At 34.2% G+C, this 22,320-nt stretch overlaps 1 protein-coding gene across 1 annotated transcript in view; it reads left to right on the top strand.

Moving 5' to 3' along the window:
- The window catches only part of USP34 (ubiquitin specific peptidase 34), a 229,928-nt gene that overhangs the window by 129,952 nt on the left and 77,656 nt on the right, over positions 1-22,320 (top strand). The window contains 8 exon segments of the mRNA XM_037527455.2: positions 2,176-2,276; positions 2,702-2,911; positions 6,830-6,955; positions 7,979-8,101; positions 8,231-8,314; positions 9,157-9,243; positions 16,046-16,246; positions 19,225-19,307. Coding sequence (XP_037383352.1) covers positions 2,176-2,276; positions 2,702-2,911; positions 6,830-6,955; positions 7,979-8,101; positions 8,231-8,314; positions 9,157-9,243; positions 16,046-16,246; positions 19,225-19,307 — 1,015 coding nt within the window.

Genomic DNA, 22,320 nt, shown 5'->3' with positions numbered 1-22,320 from the left:
AGTTCTTTTCTATTTTCTTCTCATTTTCTTTTCTCTTACTTAGAAGCATTTAAAAAAAAAGTTATTTGCTAGGTAATCTTAATGTCAAGTCTTTGTCGAATATGTAAGAATAAAACTTAGTCAGATACACAAATGCTTGAATTAAGTGGATATACCTAGCTTGTCTCAGTACAGAATATGCAAGTTAATACATTTCTTAATATACTCAAAATCTTAATGCAATTTCTGTTTATTTATTTAAAGATTTTATTTTCTGCATAGAAGAACGGGGGTGCAGGCTAGTGGTGGGGATGTGTGAGAGGATTCACCAGAGATAGGGTGGGGAGCCGAACAGGCAGATTACTGAAATACACTGTTAGGGGTGCAGCAGGGGAAACAGAAGAAGTCTGCTGCCTCATGTGGGTTAGTTCCCTGGTCAGGGATAGAACTCAGGCTGTTGCAGTGAGCCTTCTTGGTAGTAGCACTGACGGGTGTCTGACCCCTAGGCCACCAGGAACACCTGCAATTTTTATTTTAAATGAAATTACTGTGAATAATAAAGGTTGTAAATAATTAATGCAATATGCAAAGTTCTGAAAGCCCAAGAAGATACAATAAAGAAATGAATTTTAATATTAGTTACTAAACATTTAAAACTATAATAATATGATTTTGGTAAAGAATTGTTGAGTATATAAAAGAATAAATAACAAAGAAATGATCATATCAATATATGATGTATTCTATTTGAGGGCAGAAATAAAATTCCAGTTTCTCAGTAATATTCAAGATGGACTGAAAGCGCTATACATACATACAAACCACATAAAGGGAAGTTCAGAAGAAATAGGGTTGAATATTTATCAAATCATGTTAGGGCCAAGATTTGTACATTTAAAAGTAATGAGAAAGGAAAGAAACAAGTTTAGCTACATAACAAACAGTTTTACTGTACGACAATTGTACTTGAGGAAAATTGTCAGTGAACCTTACGGGGTATGGGTGGCATTTTCCTTCTCTCAATGGGAAATATGTTCTGATAGATTTTTCGTATTTGTGTGAAAAGAAAAGGAAATTTTAAAATGTTCTGTGTCATTATGGAAAATAGTAGCAATGCTTCACTCATTCCTGAAAACTATTTAAGGCATATCATATTGAGTTTTCTACATTAAATTAATAATTTAATAATAGTTAAGTAATTTATCAAATATTTCATCATTGCGCTTCATTTTTCTCCTTTATCAAGAATTTCCTTTTTAGAAAAGTTCATGTATGTGGAAAAATTTGAATGCCTGCTATGTTCCAGTGCTGGTAATATATCTGTAAATGCAATAAAATCTCTGCCCTTTTGGAACTGGGGTTTATTTTTTTAATGGTAGGGAGACATAAATATGTAATGTCTGATGCCAAGTAGATGCTTTAACAAAGGTAAACAGAGTAATGAAATGAGACTCTAAACTGAGTGTATAGGAGGAAGACCTTTTAGATCTCAAATAAGGGAGTGAATCTTATGATTTTGGGGAACAGCATCTTAGGCCTTGAGATAGGAATATAGTTGCTGTTTTCAAGAAAGTGCAAGGAGTTGGGGTGACTAAAACATATTTTAGATAGGAATGGTAATGGGAAAGTAACTTGATGCTATCAGCAGTGAAAAGGGATTTATGCATTCTGGAAGTCAGTTCCTCCATCTCTTGAGTTTGTTAAATTCAGTGTAATCTGAAATGTTGTAACTAATATTTTAGTGTCAGTTTTGGGTTTCTTTCTGCTTTGTAATTTTACTTTGTTTTGGTGGGTAATAATAGGGAAGGGAGACTTTATCAATATAAATACATGCTGCTTACTTGTTCTACTAAAGCATTAATGAACGTGAATCTTCTGCATGTATTACTCCAGGAAATTGTATAGATTCCTGGAAAACTTCATAGTGTTTTTCCCTTGTAAACATTTTCATATTATTACCTGAGATTTGATCTGCGTAACTGGTACTAGAAGAGAACTTTATTGTAATTTTTACTGCTTAATGCTAACCTCAGACAACAGAAAATAGTGTAGGAGGCATCCTAATGCCATTTTCACTTTGCTTAAGAATTGCTTTAAGATCCTGTGGAACTGGTTGCTTATCACCATGTATTCATGTTCCGTGTCAGCAAATTAACTCTTATTTTAAAAGTTTACTTGTTTTTTCCTGTTTTTAAGGAGGCCTCATGGGACCTGTCAGGATGATTTCATCCGGACATGAGTTAACGACAGATTATGATGAGAAGGCACTTCATGAGCTTGGTTTTAAGGATATGCAGGTACCCATAAAGTGGTTCGAAGTTGTGGTTTTTTTTTTAATTATTTATAATTTTAAGTCCTTCCTTTATTTTTAATTTTTTTAACTTTATTTTACATGTATTTTACATCATTCTTTTTGTACAATGCGTGTTTTCTCCTCTCAGGTGTAGTCCCCGCAAAATTCCCACCACCAATTTACCATCACCATAGTCCCTTGTGTAAGAACACATTCCCTCCCCTGTTTTGATCCCCTCTGATGTGGTTTGAGTTTTAATCCCTTATCAACTATTACAGTGAGTAGTTGAATAGTCAAAGGTCCAGTTTAAAAACAGTGCTTACTGCTTTTGTTATGTTAAAATTTTTAGTAAAGTTATTTTAGACTTATGAGATTTTGTAAACCAAACATTTGATGTGTGTTTTCCCTCCTCCCCACCTTGTTTTATAGATGGTATTTGTATCTTTGGGTGCACCAAGGAGAGAACGGAAAGGGGAAGGTGTTCAGCTGCCAGCATCTTGCCTACCCCCCCCTCAGAAGGACAACATTCCGATGCTTTTGCTTTTACAAGAACCTCATTTGACTGCTCTTTTTGATCTATTAGAGATGCTTGCATCATTTAAACCACCCTCAGGAAAAGTGACTGTGGAAGATAGTGAGGTGACTATACCACATTTTATTTTCACAAAGTCTTTCTGTTGAGTGGAAAAAATTTTCTCAGTAGTCTCTTAAGAACAGTAAAACCCAGGAACTCATTTATTCATCCATTCGCCATATAAATCCCTAGTACGATCCAGGAATACTGTTTTAAGTATTATTTTCAAGGGTCAAAATGGGCTTTTAACCTTCATTGAATCCAGTGGGGGGCACAGATAACAAATATACTGATAATAGATAAATACAGACTGACAGATAAATTTTTTCTGACAGATAGCTGCTAAGGCTGAAGCATGACATTTTTAGGGGGTCATGATAGAGACCCATTTATCATTTGATCAGAGGTTTCTTTGAGGGAGACCATATAAAATCTGAGCTACAAGGATGCTAAGGAGTCAACTAAATGGAGAGTAATGATCTGGGTAGAGTGATAAAATTCTTGAAGCTATTGATGGGGAGGGGAGGGAGTTGTTAGACAGTTGTAAAAATGATTAAATAGTGAGTAGAAAGTGGAGGGTGGTAGGATAGCGGAATAAGAGGAATGAGATTGTAAACAGCCAAACTTTTTTTACTCAGAGTGGTCAGCATTCAAGTATTTTAAGCAGAGGGAGAAACACATGTTCTGATACTGTTTTAAAGGTGTGATAGGGGTTGTTTAGCAAGAATAGAAAAAGTAATAGTGAACATACTGTACTAGTCCAAGGTAGATTTGATGGTGCCCTGGAATACTATGGTAGCAGTGGTTAAATTAAGGGGACAGCATGTCAAAACAACCTACATTAATGATGGATGGGATTAACAATAGAGATAGACTAGGGTCAAGGAAAATGGAGATGATATCCAGGTTTCTGACTTGTTAAGGAAACAATTGGATGTATGTGTAAGTTCGAAGCTGAGCGAAGAGGTTTGGTTTGGAAAAGTGAGTTGTGGGTTTTCACTATAATGATGGTAAACTCAAGAGTCGAAGAAGTGTGAACCTAAACCCCTAAATCATACAGATTTGTAAACTAACGTTTCCTCAATAAAAAATAATAGAAGAAAGTTGTGGACAATATCACCTAAAGAAATCATTTTCAGTCCACTTTTTTTTTAAAAAAAAAATGACTTTAAGTTGGCTTATTCTATATGTGGTTCTTTGTGTCATATCTAGTGAATCATTGTTTTGAGATTGAGTGATAAGTAAAATAATGTTGCTTTAGTGATTTTCCTTATACTAGGCTTCTGTCCTTTCTTTCCCAAAGACTTTAAATGATTTTATTCCAGGTTTCTAAAGTGGTTTTGACCATTGACACATTGGTAGCTGCTATTGAGTCCTCTGTTCTGCATAACCTGGTCTCTCTTACAGTGGCACATTCTTAATTAAATTCCTAAGCAATTCCCCTTTTGACCAAGCAGAATAACTAATAATAGTTGTGCATGAACTTTGTCTCCTCACTTTCTAAAATTTTATGCCACAAATGCATAATGATCCTTTTTCATGGCATTTTGAAAAGGAAAGTTATCTATAGGAATTCCCCAGTTTTCCAGGAGGGTACTGATAACTCAGTGCAGTGTGTTATGAGAACATAGTGGAGAGGATAAAATTTTGTGGAATGTTTTTGCAAAAAGGGAGTTATCTAAATTGGCTCTAGTCATTGATGAGAGCAGAGTGGAGCATTACAAATTCACTGAAAAATAAAGGGCATGTTTGAGAAACTGGAATTGTGAGAATAGTGTAATTCATACGTAAGTAACAGGGAAAATTGTAACCTGTTCCACAAAAGGACCTTAAGAGATTTTTGTTAAATGGATTACTATCATCATGACACTTTTAAAGCAAACAAAATGAGATCTTTTGTGGGCTTTGAAAAACAGTTTATTATGTTAGTGTAGAGGATGTATGAGAGAGAATACAAAGGCTAGAAGTAGGAAAACCAGTTAACTGCCCTAACAGGCCTTTGTGGTAGTCTACATGAGGCCTACCCCACAGGGAAAACATTCATTTTTTTCAGTAGATATTTTATTGAATTTTATTTCTGGCAGGTATGCTATAGTTGTGTGAGTTTCTTTGTTGTACAAAACTGATTGGCCTTGTGAAAAAGTAAAAATAAAGGAAATTGATTGTGTATTACCCATATTGCAAGGCCTTTAATCATAATGCAGAGCATGGTCATGTATACTTAGATTTTCTTCACCTTCAAATCCTTATTTTGCAGTTAATTTTTTTAAAAAAATGGATGTTTACAAAGGAATGAGTTCTGTTTTATTAAAGAATTTTTCAGTGCCATTACCCCAACTATACCAGAAGTGTTTCTTGGATTGCTTCTATCTTCATCTGGGTTGTAAAAAGCAGAGTTTACCTAGAAACTCCTTAAGATTCTCTGACCTTCCAAAGTAACTAACTTTATACCATTATACAAAAAGGACTAAATTACTCTTTTATGGATGTGTTGAAGATTCCTTTGGCATCTTTTAGATGGTGGTATACAAAGAAGTCATGTGTCAGCTGCAGTAGTAGAATAATAATGTATAAACTCATATTCTGGAAAATTCCCAAACTGTAAAATTTAGCTTTTGCTGCTTATTTTCCTCTTGGGTTTGTGCTTTGATTTTAAAAAGAGGGGAGGAAAGGGGAACTTGCCTATTTCTTGTATGAAATATTCTTTAACTTAGGATCTCAACACCTTAGAGTTCAAATATAACAAATGATAATGGGGGAAAAAAAGCAGGTTCTTTAAAATTGTTTGCATGCCTCTCAATCTCTGCTTGTCTGAGACTGGAAAATAAGGTATGTATTTTATACATTAGAGACATGGATAGACACTTTCCCCAGATACAAGGTGAAAGATTTAATTCAACATGTCTTTGTCACCTTTTTTCTTAAAGATTTTATTTATTTATGCATACAAGAACTGGGGTTTAGGCCAGAGGTTGGGGGGGCAGTAAAAGAGAGTGGGGAGCAGAACAGGCAGATCTCCTGAAATATACTGCTGAGGGGAGCAGCTGGTAAAACAGGAGAGGTCTGCTGCACCATGTGGGTTAGCTCCCTGGCTAGGGATCAAACTCAGGCCACTGTGGCTGGCTATTGCTTGATAGTGCTGAGACTTAACCCTTGCACCACCAGGAAGGTCTTTTTTTTTTTAAATTTTAAGATTTATTTATTTATTTATACAAGCTCTGGGTACAGTCAGAAGCACGGAAGTTTGAGAGAATTCACCAGAGCCAGAGCATGGAGCAGAACAGGCAGACTGATAAAGTACACTGCTGAGGGGAGAAGCAGGCGGCAGAAGAGGTCTCTGTGCCATGTGGGACCCTCGCCCAGCAGCCTGGGAGTGAACCAGCACTGCCGAGGCTGCGGGCAGCTTTGCAACCCAGCATTCAACCGCTGCGCCACTGGGGAGGCCCCCTTTTGTCGTTATTAAAAGCAGTCTGCTGGGCCTCCCCTGTGGCGCAGCAGTTGAGCACTGGGCTGCGAAGCTGCCCCGCAGCCTCTGCAGCACCGGTTTGATCCCCGGCTGCCAGCGAGGGTCCCACACTTTGCGTAGACCTCTCCTGCCACCTGCTGCTCTGACTGTACCCAGTGCTTGTATAAATTTAAAAAAAAAAAAAAAAAAGGCCTGCAAAGAGGAAATAGATAAGAGTATTATTGAAACTTACTTGAATGGCTTTATAAAACAGACATCTCTACTTCCATTTGGAAACTTTTCTGATATAAGTAACCAGACCTATATGTCCACCTTTTCCCCTCAGAAAAGTGTTCAATAACATGTTGAAAAACCACTGATTTCATAGTGCTATTTATTGAATAAATATATGATATTTAACTATAAAGTGAGACTAAAAAATGGCAAATTTTATAGTTGATTTTATGCAAAAAATAGTTGTTTTGGAATTTTTTTTAAATCAACCTTTCTTGATAAGTAGTTATTCTTATTTGTGTAGAGCTTAAAATGTGAAGAACTTCATCTTCATGCAGAAAACCTCTCTAGGCGTGTATGGGAACTACTGATGCTTCTTCCTACATGTCCTAACATGTTGATGGCATTCCAGAATATCACAGATGAGCAGGTAAGATCACAAAATCTTTTCATTCTCCTGGAGGATTGTAGCAGGTTGCATTCTGACTAGCAGTGTATGAGATTACTGTTGACCCATATCTTCAGGAAAATTTTGCTTATTTAATAGGCAGAAAGTACCAGTTCATTTTAATGCTCATTTATATTAGTGAGATTGAAGAATGAAGCTAAATACAAGAGAGGGATGGTTTCTAAAATTATACGTAGAATATACATATTTACCTTTATGTTGGTTTTTAATCACATTACTATAAGTTGTGAATATTGCTGTTTTTGGCAACAAAAAGTAATGTTTAGAGAAAATATAAGGTGAAATTACTTGCGCCAATTCTTGTCTTTTTGTTTATACAAGTCAACTTGCAGAACTTAGGAAGAATGAGGCAAAGAAATTTAATGTATACTAATATTCCTTTACAGGCATGACTTCATGGACATGTGTAGTAGATATTTTGTAAAGATATTTGTTAAAGATTTTTTTTTTTTCAAATACTGCAATAATGGGTAACTTTGTAGAGATACCGACAGGTGATTTAGAGTACCTTGAATAATGTCTTAGTCAAAGATGCACATTAAGTGTGAATAACATAATTTAATAAATTGAGGACAGAAAAGAATATTTTAAACTTATTTGCATGACTTTCACAATGTATAAATGTATACTTTACCACTTTTATATCCTTAAAAATGCACAGATTCAATTAATCTGCAATATTCCCATCCTCCCTAACCTCCCCCACTCCATGGAAAGATTGTAAATTGCCTCATCCATTGTAAAGGTCAAGAGTTTACAGTTTTCTCTTTTGCTACCATTTGTATATTAATTTTATTGTAACAAAATTTAATGAAAATTAGTATTTTAAATATATCCTTAATACCAGATTTTCACATTTTAAAATATGTTTCGCTATCTAGATGCAATATTTGAGTATGTGGTATCAATGTAGTTTTTTGGGGGTGGGTTTCCTTATCAAGCAAACTTGAAAAACCTGTTTTTTTCTTTTTTCCTTAATTTAAGAGTAATGATGGACTTAGTTGGAAAGAACTTCTCAAAATTAAGAGTGCTCACAAGTTATTATATGCTCTGGAAATTATTGAAGCGCTGGGCAAACCTAACAGAAGAATAAGGAGAGAGTCTACGGTATTACATTTCTATTATTTTCAATGAATCTATTTCCTCTGGAGTAAAATTCCAGTGTGATAGCTTTAAATTCTAGATTAATTTTTCCTCCTGCCACCTTTCCTTATTTAGTTTTTGTCATTCCCACAGGGAAGTTACAGTGACCTTTACCCAGATTCAGATGATTCCAGTGAGGATCAAGTGGAAAATAGTAAAAATTCCTGGAGTTGCAAGGTTTGATACTGTGTTTTACAGTATATTGATAAAAATTTATCTTTAATTTTGCAAAAGCAGGTACCATAATTTTTTTGCTTTTAAACTAATTTACATTAAAATAAAGTGTATTTTAAAAATTGTGTTAACTCTAAATTATAGTAATAAACTGAGATTTTTTTAATGACTTGGTACATCTATTTTAACACTTACTGGTGATATTTTTCCTACCTCTGGAATCTTGTCTTAGGAAATACATAATTGTAGATGCTTGTAAAAAAAAAAAATTTTTTTTTTTTAATTTTTAAAAAAAGATTTATTTATTTATTTATTTATTTATTTATTTATTTATTTATTTATTTATTTATTTATTTATACAAGCACTGGGTACAGTCAGAAGCGCGGGAGGGTGAGAGAATTCACCAGAGCCAGAGCAGGGAGCAGAGCAGGCAGAAGGACTGAAGTACACTGCTGAGGGGAGCATCGGGTGACAGGTGGCAGGAGAGGTCTGCGCGCCATGTGGGACCCTCCTCCGGTGGCCGGGGAGCAGCCGAGGATCAAACCGGTGCTGCAGAGGCTGCAGGCAGCTTCGCAACCCAGCGCTCAACCGCTATGCCACCGGGGAGGTCTGCAAAAAAAAATTTTTTTTAAAGAATTCTTGAAAAGAAAGATGTGTTACTACTTTGTTACAGAAGTTATTTTGCTTATTTAAATTGAAGACTAAGCTGCTAACTGAAAGATACATTATTGTACACACACATATACTTATGTTGCCATATATCCAGTTATTGATTGAAAAGTTGGTCTTTTTTCTGTTATATAGCCACTTTTCTCTTACATGTTATTCCCAAAATCGCTTACAGTTTGTTGCTGCTGGAGGGCTTCAACAGTTACTAGAAATTTTTAATTCTGGAATTCTGGAGCCTAAAGAGCAGGAATCCTGGACTGTGGTAAGTAAAAATAAAATGTTTCAACCAGTGCAGTAGTTAGCTCATTTTAAGCATTTCCGTTTTCCATTAAGAAGTGTAACTTTTTTTATACTCTTCATTGTAGCGATAGTATGGAGGATAATTGAAATATATTTTAAAATACAAGATGTCTAATAAACCAATTATGAAGAATTCTCCTTGTCAACTCTGTTAAAATTTTATGTGCCAAAATTAATGACTCTGCACTATGGCTATTAAACATTTTCCCTTTAAGTTGTTAAATTATATATTAATATTGATAGATTCTTAAAGTTTGGTCGCTTTTCTTTGAAAAATAGCTTGGTTTGGTTTATACCTAATTTTTTAAGAATATCCTTTTTCATTGTTCCATTTTGTTTTTAACATTTCTAACTTTATTATTACTTTTTAATTTTTATCTTACTTATTTTGTATATAAGAACTGGTGTGTAGGCCAGAGGTGTGGGGAGGTAAGAGGATTCATCTGAGACGTGGGGAGGAGAAGAAGCAGATTGATTGAAATATGCTGCTGGCAGCAGGTGATACAGGAGAGGTCTTGCTGTGCCCTGTGGGTCAGCTCCCTGGCTGGGGATCGAACTCGTACTGCAGTGGCTGCAGATAGCTTCATAGTGCTGATACTTAACCCCCTGTGCCATCAGGGAGGCCCTCATTTCTACCTTTAATAGCATATTAGTAAAAAATTATTTTCTAGACATTTGTGACTGTTCTTCAGTGAAATAACTACAAAAATAGCTGTTAGAAATATATAGCGATTGAACGTTTCTGCAGTTATTTTTATATAATATTTTACAAAATTATTGGTCCTCAATAAAATGAAAGTTTTAAAACATGGTAATTTACCACTATAACCTTTGAAGAAGTACTCTTAGGAAGATAATACTGCTTGTGAAATAATAAAGAATTCTTAATGCTATACCAAATTGCATAATTCATTTTGAACAAAACGGAAAGCATACTCTATTGCCTGACCTACAACAAGGCACAGTAGCATTAGCAGACATGGCATTCAAATATTAATTTTTTATTACTTTTTAATAATTACCTTGGAATCTAGAGGTTAACTATTCTTGATTTTTTTTTTAAGCTATTCTTGATTTGATAACAAATGTTGCTACATTAAAAAGGTTAATGAGGGAAAATACATTTAGGAAGTAAACTTCTATCAAGATTTTGTTACTCTTGCTTTTGGTTTCAGTACTTACATTTTAATTTCACATATTTTACTGCCGATATTTTCCTTTTTAAAATACTGAAGTAATTATTATATTATTATATATTATTATATAAATATAATTATATAATTATATTATAAATTGTTATATTATAAATATTATATTATATGTAATATATTATATAAATATTATATTATTCTGTCTTAATCAAATTTCTATTGTTGTTTATTGTTAATCATGTCCTTTTTCCATTAATCTTTCAGAATTATAAGGTATCTTAATTCTTTGGCAAAGTGGGAAAATTTAAAATTTAGTTTTGTGTCATTTATAGGAATTTTGCTCATAAACTCCTCTAAGTATTATTTTGTGTAAATTTTGCAGGAAAACATATGATAAATTGTGAAGGAATCTTTGAAATTGTGAAGGAAATTAATGAAGATTACTAATAAGAAATTTTATGTGACACATTATAGCCTGTTATTGCCTGATAAGCCAACATACCTGAGAAAGATTGCCTTCACATCAGCCAATATCCCTTATTTATAATTAATCTCTTAGTAAATTATTTGAGATACCATTTATATAAAACATTTTTTAAATGTACAACTCATTGATGTTTAGTATATTAACAAAGTTCTGCAGCCATTACCAATGTCTAATTTCAGGACAATTTTATCACCCCAAAAGAAACCCCATACTCAGTAGTAGTCGTCAGTCACTACTCATTTTCCCCTGAGCACTTCAGCTTTAGGCAACCACCAATCTAATCATTTTAGTTCTATGGGTTTGCCTATCATGGGCATTTGATATAAATGTAACCATACAATATACTTAGGGTTCTTTGACCATCTTGTTTCACTTAACATAATATTTTTTTGGGGGGGGGGAATGAGGGGAAACCAATTTTATTTTTCCTCTGTTCATTTTTTGGTAATCATTTATTTTCAAGATTTGTCCTTGAGGTATCAGTAATTAATTACTTTTTATAAAATTTTTTAATTTTTAATTTAATTTAATTTTTAAAATTTTTTCCCATTTTTAAAAATTTATTTAATTATATTTTTATATTCCCCATACAATTACAACCCCCTTGACCCCAACCCCTCCTTTCCCCACCCCCCCAACCCCCATAGAGTGTGTCTGGTTCATAGTTGTTTGTTGATTTTGATATTTTCTTTCTTATAGTTTTTCTTTTTCCTTGTCCCTTATTTAAGTTTTCTAGATTCCTGCTATGAGTGAGACCATCTGGGATTTTTCTTTTTCTTTCTGGCTTATCTCACTGAGCATGATCCCTTCCAGCACCATCCATGTTGCTGCAAATTGCATGTGTTTATCTTTTTTGAATGCTGAGTAATATTCCATGGTGTATATGTACCACATCTTCTTGATCCAGTCATCTATTTTTGGGCATTTGGGTTGTTTCCAAAGCTTAGCTATGTAAATAGTGCTGCTATAAACATAGGGGTGCAGGTGCTCTTTGGAATTGATGTTTCTGTGTCCTTTGGGGAAATACCTAGGAGTGGAATTGCTGGATCATATGGAAGCTCTATGTTTAGTAGGTCAAGAAATCTCCACACAGCTCTCCATAGTGGTTGGACTAGTTTGCACTCCCACCAACAGTACAGGAGAGTTCCTTTTTCTCCACAACCTTGCCAACATTTATTGTTGCTAGTTTTTTTAATATGTGCCATTCTCACTGGTGTAAGATGGTATCTCATGGTAGTTTTGATTTGCATTTCCCTGATTACAAGTGATGTTGAACATTTTTTCATTTGCCTGTTGGCCATTCGCATTTCCTCTTCAGAGAAGTTTCTTTTTAGCTCTTCTGCCCATTTTTTGACTGGATTATTTTCTTTGTTGTTGTTGAGTCTCATCAGCTCTTTGTAGATTTTTGTGATCAGTCCTTTATCATTAGTGTTGTGTGCAAAAATGTTCTCCCAGTCGGTAGGGTTTCTCTTTGTTTTTGTTATTGTCTCTTTTGCTGTGCAGAAGCTCTTTAATTTGATGTAGTCCCAGCTGTTTATCTTTGCCTTTGCTATCACTACTTTGGGTTTAATTACTTTTAATGAAAATATATGTATCTCTCACATTTTGTTTTTCTGTTCACAAATTGATGTCTGAGAAACCATTTCCTAATCCAGTATCATCAAGATTAGAAACTTGTTTTTTAATTTTAGTTACAACTCCTATGTTTAGGTGTTTGATCTGTTATAAGTTAATGTTTTATATGTGATGTGAAGTTGGGATATACTTGATCATGCAATAAGTTACTAAAAAGGGTAGTTTTGAAAAACTATGTGTGCGTGCATAATCCTCCAACATAATCAAGATACAGAACATTTTCATTACCTCAGAAGTTCCATCCTGTTCTTTTTACCATTACTTCTTTTCCACCCAAGCAACCCTCCCAAGGAAATTACTGATCTCTTTTCTATTGCTATAGATTAGATGTGCCTTTTTTAAAGAATTTTATGTAAACAAAATAATACAGTATGTACTTTTTTTTGGTCTTTTTTGGGTCCATTCCAAAATTGATACATGTTGCATTTAATGCTACTTTCATATTATTGCTGAGCATTCTATCCATTGTGTAGATAATACTGCATTAGCATTCATCAGGGATATGGTCTATAATTTTCTTGTGCTATCTTTATCTGGTTTTGGTACTATTGGCCTAAAATGCATTAGGGAGTGTTCCTGCTTCTTAAATGTGGTTAGAAATAATTTAAGCAAGATGGGCATAAATTGTTCTTCAAAGTTTTGATAGAAATTGGAAAGTCATCTGGCCCTAGGCTTTTGTTTTGAGATTTTTTTTAATTGTTCTTTGAATTTGGTCAACTCTTCAGTTTCTTTCTGGTTTAATTTTAGTAAACTTTTTTTTTTTTTAAGATTTATTTATTTATGCATACAAGAACTGGGGCACAGGCCAGAGGTGTGGAGGGTGAGAGGATTCACCAGAGACAGAGTGGGGAGCAGAACAGGCAGATTGACTGAAAACACTGCTGAGGGGAGCAGTGGGCAAGGCAGGAGAGGTCTGCTGCGCCATGTGGGTATCTGCATGGCCAGGGATCAAATTCATGCTGCAGTGGCTGGGAATAGCTTCATAGGTTGCGTCCTAACCCATTGTGCCACCAGGGAGGCCCATGGTAATTTTAGTAACCTATTTTGACCTGGAAATGTGTCCATTTCTTCAAGATTATCAAATTTATTGGTATATAAAATGTAGCACTCTCCTATAATTCTTTGTATTTCTGTGCCATCTGTGGTAATTTTTCCTCTTTCATTTCTGATTCTACTTATTAATGTTTTCTTGATGCCCTGCCTAGAGACTACTGAGTTTATCTACTTGAAGAACTGAGTTTCATCCATCTCTTATTCTCTTGTGTAGTCTTTGATCTCTGTCATTTATTTGTGCCTTTATTTATATTTTTCCTTCTTTTAACTCTGGGTCTTGTTTGTTCTTTATCAAGTTGCTTTAGTTGTGGTATTATTTCTTTGTGATTTTTCTTGCTGCTTAATATGGTCCTGTATTGTAAATTTCTTAAGATTGCTTTTATTAAATACCATGGATTCTGATTATGTGTATCTTTATTTTCATTAGCCCTGAGGGGTTTTTTTTGTTTATTTTCCTCTTTTATCCAGCACCATATTTTTTATTTAGTCTCCGTGAGGTTTTGTTTTTTCCTGTGTTTTCTTCTGTTGTTTTAAATTTCTGGCTTAGGGCATTTTGGTCAGAAAGAATATTTGGTATGGATATCAGTCTTTGTAATTTCATTGACATTGACTTCTGTCCCAACATATCGTCTATTCTTGAAAACGTTCCATGTTTATCAGAAAAAATATGTATGCTGCAGTTTTTGAAAGAAGTATTCTATTGACATTTATTAAGTCTATTTGGTCTAGTTCCTCACTTAAAACTACTGTTTCCTTATTCTTTCTCTGTCTTCTTGAGCTATGTATAGTTGAATGTCAGGTGTGAAAAATACCCTAGTGTTATTATTGTGTTGTCAATATCTCTCTTCAAATTTTCTGTTCTTTGGTTAGTCATGGTAGGTTTTGTTTCTAGGAATTTGTCCATTTCATGTAATTTATCAGTTTTTAGCATATAGTAGTCTATTTCTCCTTTTCATAAGTCTGTGGAGTTGGTATAAATGTTTCCACTTTAATTTTTTATTTTATTTTTGGTTAATTAGCTAAAGGTTCATCAGTTTTGTTGATCTTTTTGAAGAGCCAGCTTTAGTTTTCATTGGTTTTTCTCTAGTGTTTTTGTATTTTATCTCTGCTCTCATCTTTTTGTTGTTTTCTCTGCTAGCTTTGGGCTTACTCTTATTCTAGTTTAAGTTGGAAAATTTGAGTATTGATTCAGTATTTTTTACTTTTTAAAATGTGTTCATAGCTATAAATTTTCATTTTAATACAGCTATCTCTTTGTCCCTGACATCTTGTACTGACTGCATGTGTGTGTGTGGTGGGGGGAGGGGTGTGCACAGTAATTGTCAGTATCCCGGACTCTTTTTTTTTTGCCCTAGCTGTAAGGCTCTTTTTTCATTCCTTGATTAATTTGGTCATCTTTGTGGGAAATATTTGGCTCAATGTATAGCTTGATTTTACATTATTTCACTGTGTGTTCAAGGGAAGAATTTTTAATTAAGAAAGTTTGTATCCTATTCCAGAAATCTGTGGTCCAAGCCATAGAGATTTTCTCCTTTGTTTTCTTCTGTAAGTTTAATAGTTATCTTCATTTAGGTCTGAGATGCATTTTGAGTTTACTTCTGTATGTGTGGAGTAAGATTGAGTTGCTTCGTTTTTTTTCTTTTTTAGTTAGGCTATTTAGTTTTTCTAGTTCCTTTTGTTAATAAGACTATTCTTTCCTCATTGAAATTATTTGGTACCTTTCTTGAAAATCAGTTATATAGTGTTGCTGTTATTTAGGAAAAGATAATGTTTGCAGATATATTGCTATACTAGTTGTTGCATTAGGAAAATAGGAGGGCAAGGATTATGGAAAAACTATAAAACTCTTCTTGTATTTAAGTGATACCGTAATTTATGCAAAAGTAGTACTTTAAAAAATTTTAATGTAGAGCTTTATATCAGATAGAAATTTTCCTTTTCATACTAAGTAGTTAATATTTTACCAAAGCAATGTTTTTCATACATTAAATGTATGTATGTAAAGTACAAGTTTCAGTACAGTTATTGTCTAGAATTACTGAGAATTGCTTTGACCACAAAATATTAGAGTAAATGTGACTTGTATGGAGAAATAACTTAAAATATATTAAAATATGTTACTGGTAGGTAAATGATATCTTTGTTAGCATTTGAATAATTTTTTTAAATTACAGTACATTCTGAGCTATATACTTTTCAAAAATTCTGTTTCTTTATATACATTTTTTGCCTTTATGATAGAAATGCAAGTGTCATTTCTTTTTCAATAACATATCTTCTTAGTGTCTAGATAATTTCTCTGCATTTATATAAAGTTGGATTGTTTGCTAATCATTTATACAAGAAGCAAAATCTGTATAGCACATGGATTAAATTACTATATAGTGACCATATTAAATTTATGAAAATAGGGAAATGACATTTTCTTCTATCCACAGTGGCAGCTAGACTGTCTTGCTTGCTTGCTGAAGTTAATATGCCAGTTTGCAGTAGATCCATCCGATTTGGATTTAGCTTATCATGATGTCTTTGCCTGGTCTGGTATAGCAGAAAGCCACAGGAAAAGAACCTGGCCTGGCAAGTCAAGAAAAGCTGCTGGTGATCATGCCAAGGGTCTTCACATACCAAGATTAACAGAGGTAAAGTACAAAAGTTGCCATTAAATTTTAGTAATAAAGTCTCTTTCATGTTTTAAGAGACACCTGTATTTGTTGTACAAGGTGAAGAAATAAACTATTGCATTAAAAATGCTATCTTAACACAGTATGACCCAACAACTTAAAAGAAGCCTTCATTTTAAAGCAGTAGTAATTATGAAGAAGTAATGCTTTTTAAATTCATCTTCCAAAATTGAGGAATAAATAATATGCCATTTTGATGTTACCTAACTATAGCACTGGGTTCATTATTTGGAGTCAGTAATGTATATACTTACTGTATCAGGATCTAGTCAGGAAAAAAAAAACAATAAATATTTCAATGGGGGAAATTTAAAACAGAGAATTGGAGAATTGGTTTTACATGTTTTGGAAGGTTAAAAATCCAAAACAGAAATGCTGAGGTAACCCAGACAAATAACCAACCAGTCACCAATCCTAGGGTTTGAAGGACATATGGGAAAACTTGGGGTTATTTAAAAGAAGAAAGTTATAGGAGGGTTCCTGTGAAGTGGGGTTTAGGTCTCTAAGGAAGGGGTTTTGCTGCTGTTTCTAAAACAGCCAGCCTCTTCTGGGAAAATACTGCTGAAACAGTACTGACAGAAAAGACAGGGAAGTAATACCTCTAGTGTTCCAGGTTGACAAAATCTAATAGGAAGCTACCTGGCAAAGGAGAAATTTAGTTGGTGATGTACCAGTCCAAGTATAGCACAGTGATTTAGATCTTTTTTTTTTTTTTTTTAAAGATTTATTTTTTATGCATACAAGAACTGGGGTATAGGCTAGAGGTGCGAGGATTCACCAGAGACAGAGTGGGAAGCAGAACAGGTAGATCTGAAATGCACTGCTGAGGGGAACAGTGGACAAGACAGGAGAGGACTGTTTTGCCATGTGGGTCAGCTCCCTAGCCTGGGATCCAGCTCATGCTGCTGTGGCTGGGGACAGCTTTATAGTGCTGAGACTTAACCCCTTGCACCACCAGGGAGGCCCATGATTTAGATCTTAAAGAAAATTGCATAATAACCAGCTCAACCTTTAGTAAAATTAGAATTGTTTTTCATTGTGGATTCCATTGTTCATTTGATCAAATATTTGCCCTTTTACCTTCTCCCATCAGGAAAGTTGGGAGAGATGAACACACATTTTTTAGTGAAATCTCTTCTACATTTAATAACCTTTGACAGTGTTACCTCACCTCATACCTGCCTAAGAAATACCAGAGTAATGAGTTGTTACTGATAGAGAAATGGTATAGTGAACATAAGGTTGGAGCTAATGTTATAAATGGAAACCCAAAGCATATTTCCTTATAGGAATTTTGGAGTTATGTGGGAAATGTGATCTCTGCTCATTTTCCAGATCATTTACAGCTAATACAAAATTCAGATTGATTGTCCTCTTTTCTGTCAACTCACAGAATCATTTCAAAGCCTTTGACATTTGTTAGTGATTTCTCTTTGAGCTATTAATGACCAAAATATAAAGAAGTGTATATGTAATATTAATATAAAATAAGTAGAAATATAAAATATACATATATAGAGCTTAAAATAATTTTTAAAGTACGTGCAAGTACATGCTAATTGAAAGTAATTCACAATTTACAACTGAACCTTCCCCTTATTCATCATGACTAGATGCATGCACCAATGTTATGTTTTTATAGTTTACTAAAGAGGCATACTGTATATTTTTCCATTTCTCATAATAGAGATTTGTTTGGCAACAAAAATTTTGATTACATTTTGGAGACAATAATTCTGATATATTTTTGATAGTAAGAAATAACAGTATAGTCTTGATAGTAAGAAAGAACACTAACTCTTTTAATTTACTGTCATGTCTTATTTTATTTGTCCTCCTTAATAAGAATCTAGAAGTTTCAATTTCCAAATCAGATGTTCAAATTCCAGTCTACATAGCTTTTCTTAAAACTTTCTCAGTTTTGGGCCTCCCCGGTGGCGCAGCGGTTGAGCACTGGGTTGCGAAGCTGCCCGCACCTCTGCAGCGCCTGTTCGATCCCCGGCTGCTCCCCGGCCACCGGAGGAGGGTCCCACATGGCGTGCAGACCTCTCCTGCCGCCCGCTGCTCCCCTCAGCAGTGTACTTCAGTCCTTCTGCCTGCTCTGCTCCCCACTGTGGCTCTGGTGAATTCTCTCACCCTCCCGCGCTTCTGACTGTACCCAGTCCTTGTATAAATAAATAAATAAAAAATAGTAAAATCTTTAAAAAAAAAAACAAAACTTTCTCAGTTTTGCCAGGGACAAGTTTAGTTACTGCTTCCTTTTACTCATTTGGACATGATATATATGTCAGGGTAGTTGAGGAATCTGCACTACTTGATTTTTTTTTAAAGATTTATTTATTTATGCATACAAGAACTGGGATATAGGCCAGAGGTGTGGGGGGTAAGAGGATTCACCAGAGACAGAATGGGGAGCAGAACAGGCAGATGTACTGAAATACACTGCTGAGGGGAGCAGCGGGCAAGACAGGAGAGGTCAGCTTTGCCATGTGGGTCACCTACCTGGCGGTGATTGAACTCATGCTGTAGTGGCTGCAGATAGCTTCATAGGTTGTTTCTAAACCCCTTGAGCCACCAGGGAGGCCCTTTTTTTTTTTTTTTCCCTTCAAAAGTAAAGAGTGATTAATTCCTCACTCACCTCCCCAAAACCACTGACAATAACATTTCTCACCCATTGGATGACTTGCAGAGAATCTGTAGATCAAATTAAAAAATAGTTTTGCCTTTATTTCTATGCTTTCAGTTTTTAAAGTTGCTATTCTTAAGTTGGCTACATAATTCTGTTTTTGTATTTGATATTTCTACAATATTTTCCAACATCCATTCTTAAGATATTCTTTATTGTCACAGAAAAAAATGAAAGTAATTTTGGGTTAAATATGTAGTTTTCTATTTTACTATATCTAAAGCTTTTTTTTAATATTTTTGTTTTAAAGGTATTTCTTGTTCTTGTTCAAGGAACCAGTTTGATTCAGCGGCTTATGTCTGTTGCTTACACATATGATAATCTTGCTCCTAGGTATGACATTTTTACATAATTCATGTATGTATTTGTAATAAAAATGTGTTTTAAAGCTTTCTTTTGAAGAAACTTTAAAGTTTGAAAGAAAAGTTTGTTAGGTTCTTCACGAGTCCTCATTATTCACCTACATTTGTGCATTGTTACCAGTATTTTGCCACTTTCACATACTCATGAGCATAAATTTTCTTTTTATGACTCTGCATGCATATTTACATATGATCCTGAATTTTCTGAAAGTAAGTTTCATACATCAGGATGATTTATGTGTGTAAGTACTTCGATGTGTATCTCTTAAGATCAAGGACAATTTCTTGACTTCTGTAAAATATTCAAATTCCAAAAATTTAACATTGATATATTATTATCTAAGATGCAGTTCATACACAAATTACCCAATTAATATTCTTTATAACAGCATTTTTTCCTGTTCCAAGATCATGTACTGCTGTCATATTTCTTACAATTCTTTAATCAGGGATATTTACTTATAAGGCCTTGCTTTAATAATACTGGCATTTGGGCATAGTACAAACCAATTCTTTCATAAAATACCTTTCAGTTTAGATTTTCCTGATTGTTCTCATGATTAGCTTATCATAATATATTTTAGTAGGAATACATACTACATTAGTAAAGTGTCTTTCCCAATATATCCTGGTGATGTCTGCTTGTCCCCATTATTAATGATGTTAATTTTTGTTTGTTTTTTTTCCCCCTGTAACTTTTCATTTTAATGAGGTAACTTTAGTTTACAGCATTGTGTATGATTTAGGGAAATAGGTTAGCACCTCTTTATATGTGTTACCACCGGTACTTACCACCAGAGCACTCATATTCCGCCACCTCAGTGCATTGGGCTCCCCTTCACCTTTTGTTCCTCTTTCCTGACCTCCTTCCTCTAGTAGTCTCTATTTTGCAGTGATATTTCTAGGATTTATTCTGGTTTAGTTTTGTCTCTTCATTTGTTTTCTTTCTTTATAGCCCCTATGAGTGAAAACATCTAGTATTAGGCTAGTGATATTAATTTAATGAAGTTTATGATTTTTCCTTTTTATTTGAGTTTTAAAGAATTTTCTTTCTTTTTTCTTTTTTTTTTTTAAGATTTATTTATTTATTTATACAAGCACTGGGTACAATCAGAAGCGCGGGCGGGTGAGAGAATTCACCAGAGCCAGAGCGGGGGACAGAACAGGCAGAGTGATGAAATACACTGCTGAGGGGACTCTCACTGGTGGCCAGGGATGAACAGGCGCTGCAGAGGCTGCTGGCAGCTTCGCAGCCCAGCGCTCAATCGCTGCACCACCAGGGGAGGCCCTAAAGAATTTTCTTTTTTAATTTTAAGTAATCTGTAAAAAGCCACTTTGCGACTGCTTGAATTTCCTGCTGTCCTTAAAACATTTTTTCATTAGTTTTCAGCATTCACTGATGTACCTGAATTAAATTTGTGTGATCTTTGCAAGCTAGTGAATTTCTTACCATTCCTTTTATGTGTATTGATTTTCTTTTGTGATGAAGAACTTTGTCTTCATATTTACTTAGTATCTATTGAATCAGTTTTTTTTCATCCAGTATGTTAAAATTTATTACTGTTATTATTCACTTTGTTCATTTTATACCTCAGGTAGTTTCTTTCAAGCTTGTTCATGTAACCTTTCGACATGTGTCCCATTATTTGGGATGAAGAGGAGGTATCTTTTGCCCCTCTCACTACAACATCTTCCAGGCTTGTAATGGTCCCATAATAAACCTTTTTATTCTATAAAATTTATTGAGAGTTGTAGGTTCAAACCTCTAATGGTGTATATTTTCATACCCTGCTCATCACCAGTACCCCAACAATCCTCTACCATGTTGCATTGGATCCCATTTTTCCCCACTCCCACCCTTTTGATTTTGCTCTCCAGGTGCCTCAGTTTTGCAGTCGTATCTTAAGAGTTCATTCTCGGTTTGGTTTTGACTGGCCTTTTGTTATGTTACTCTATATTCCATGTGTAAGTGAGTGCATCCTTTATTTGTCTTTGTCCTTCTATTTTTGCTTAGCTTTATTTCCTGTAGTTCCATGTATGTTGTCATAAATGGCAGGAGTTCATCCTTTTTTAATAACTGAGTAGTATTCCATTGTTTCTATGATATACACACACACACTACATTTTTCTGATCCATTTCTCTGACCTGGGCACTTAGACTATTTCCATAACTTGGATATTGTAAACAGGACAATGAACCATTTCTTAAAGAAACCTTGGAGCTTATTGATGGGGGAACCTGAGAAACATGGACAATTTTAATGTACTCGTTACTCGTTCGTTTTTCATTGCTTCTGAGCTCTTGGTGGACATAGCTGGAAATATATAGTTTAAACAAGTAATGTGATCCTATTTGGATTATTATATCAGACATTTTAAAATAATGTACAAAAATCAAATACAGAAATTGAATCATGATAATTACTGATATATGGGGATATATGCCTTAAATAATCACATAAATTGTGTTTAAGTGTATAGAATTAATTCCCAATTATTTGTAGTTGGTCTTTTGGCCAGAGGTTTGCCATTGTACGCGAATGATTTATAAAGTTAATGTAAACACCTTAAAATCACTTAACCTTACTTGTGGCTAATGGCTAATTAGTTTTTTTTTTAGTTACTTTGGTTGCATATAAATAGCATAAGTTTTGAGATTTTTTGAATATATCTCAATCAAATTCACATTCCTTACTTGATCAAGTCTTATAGGAACTATATCTGGTTTTGTGCATCAGTCTATTTCCTTGTAAAATTTACCAGTGGATAATCTTGGAAAAACAAAGCATGTTTATAAGATGCCCTTAATTTGTATAAAATACATTTTATACTCCAACCACCAATCATATACATTAAATAATTCTTGATTCTTCCTCCTTTTCTTCTAACGTTCTACTTTGCTACCCAACACACCACAGTATATTGAGTTAACAAGGCAATCCAATGACTGTTTTAGTTCTGCTTTATTTCTTCAGAATTAAAAA

Source organism: Talpa occidentalis, unplaced genomic scaffold, assembly GCF_014898055.3.
Source record: "Talpa occidentalis isolate TD23 unplaced genomic scaffold, MPIMG_talOcc4v2.1 talOcc4.5, whole genome shotgun sequence".
NCBI lineage: Eukaryota > Metazoa > Chordata > Mammalia > Eulipotyphla > Talpidae > Talpa > Talpa occidentalis.
This window is presented reverse-complemented; position numbering and strand designations above follow the sequence as displayed.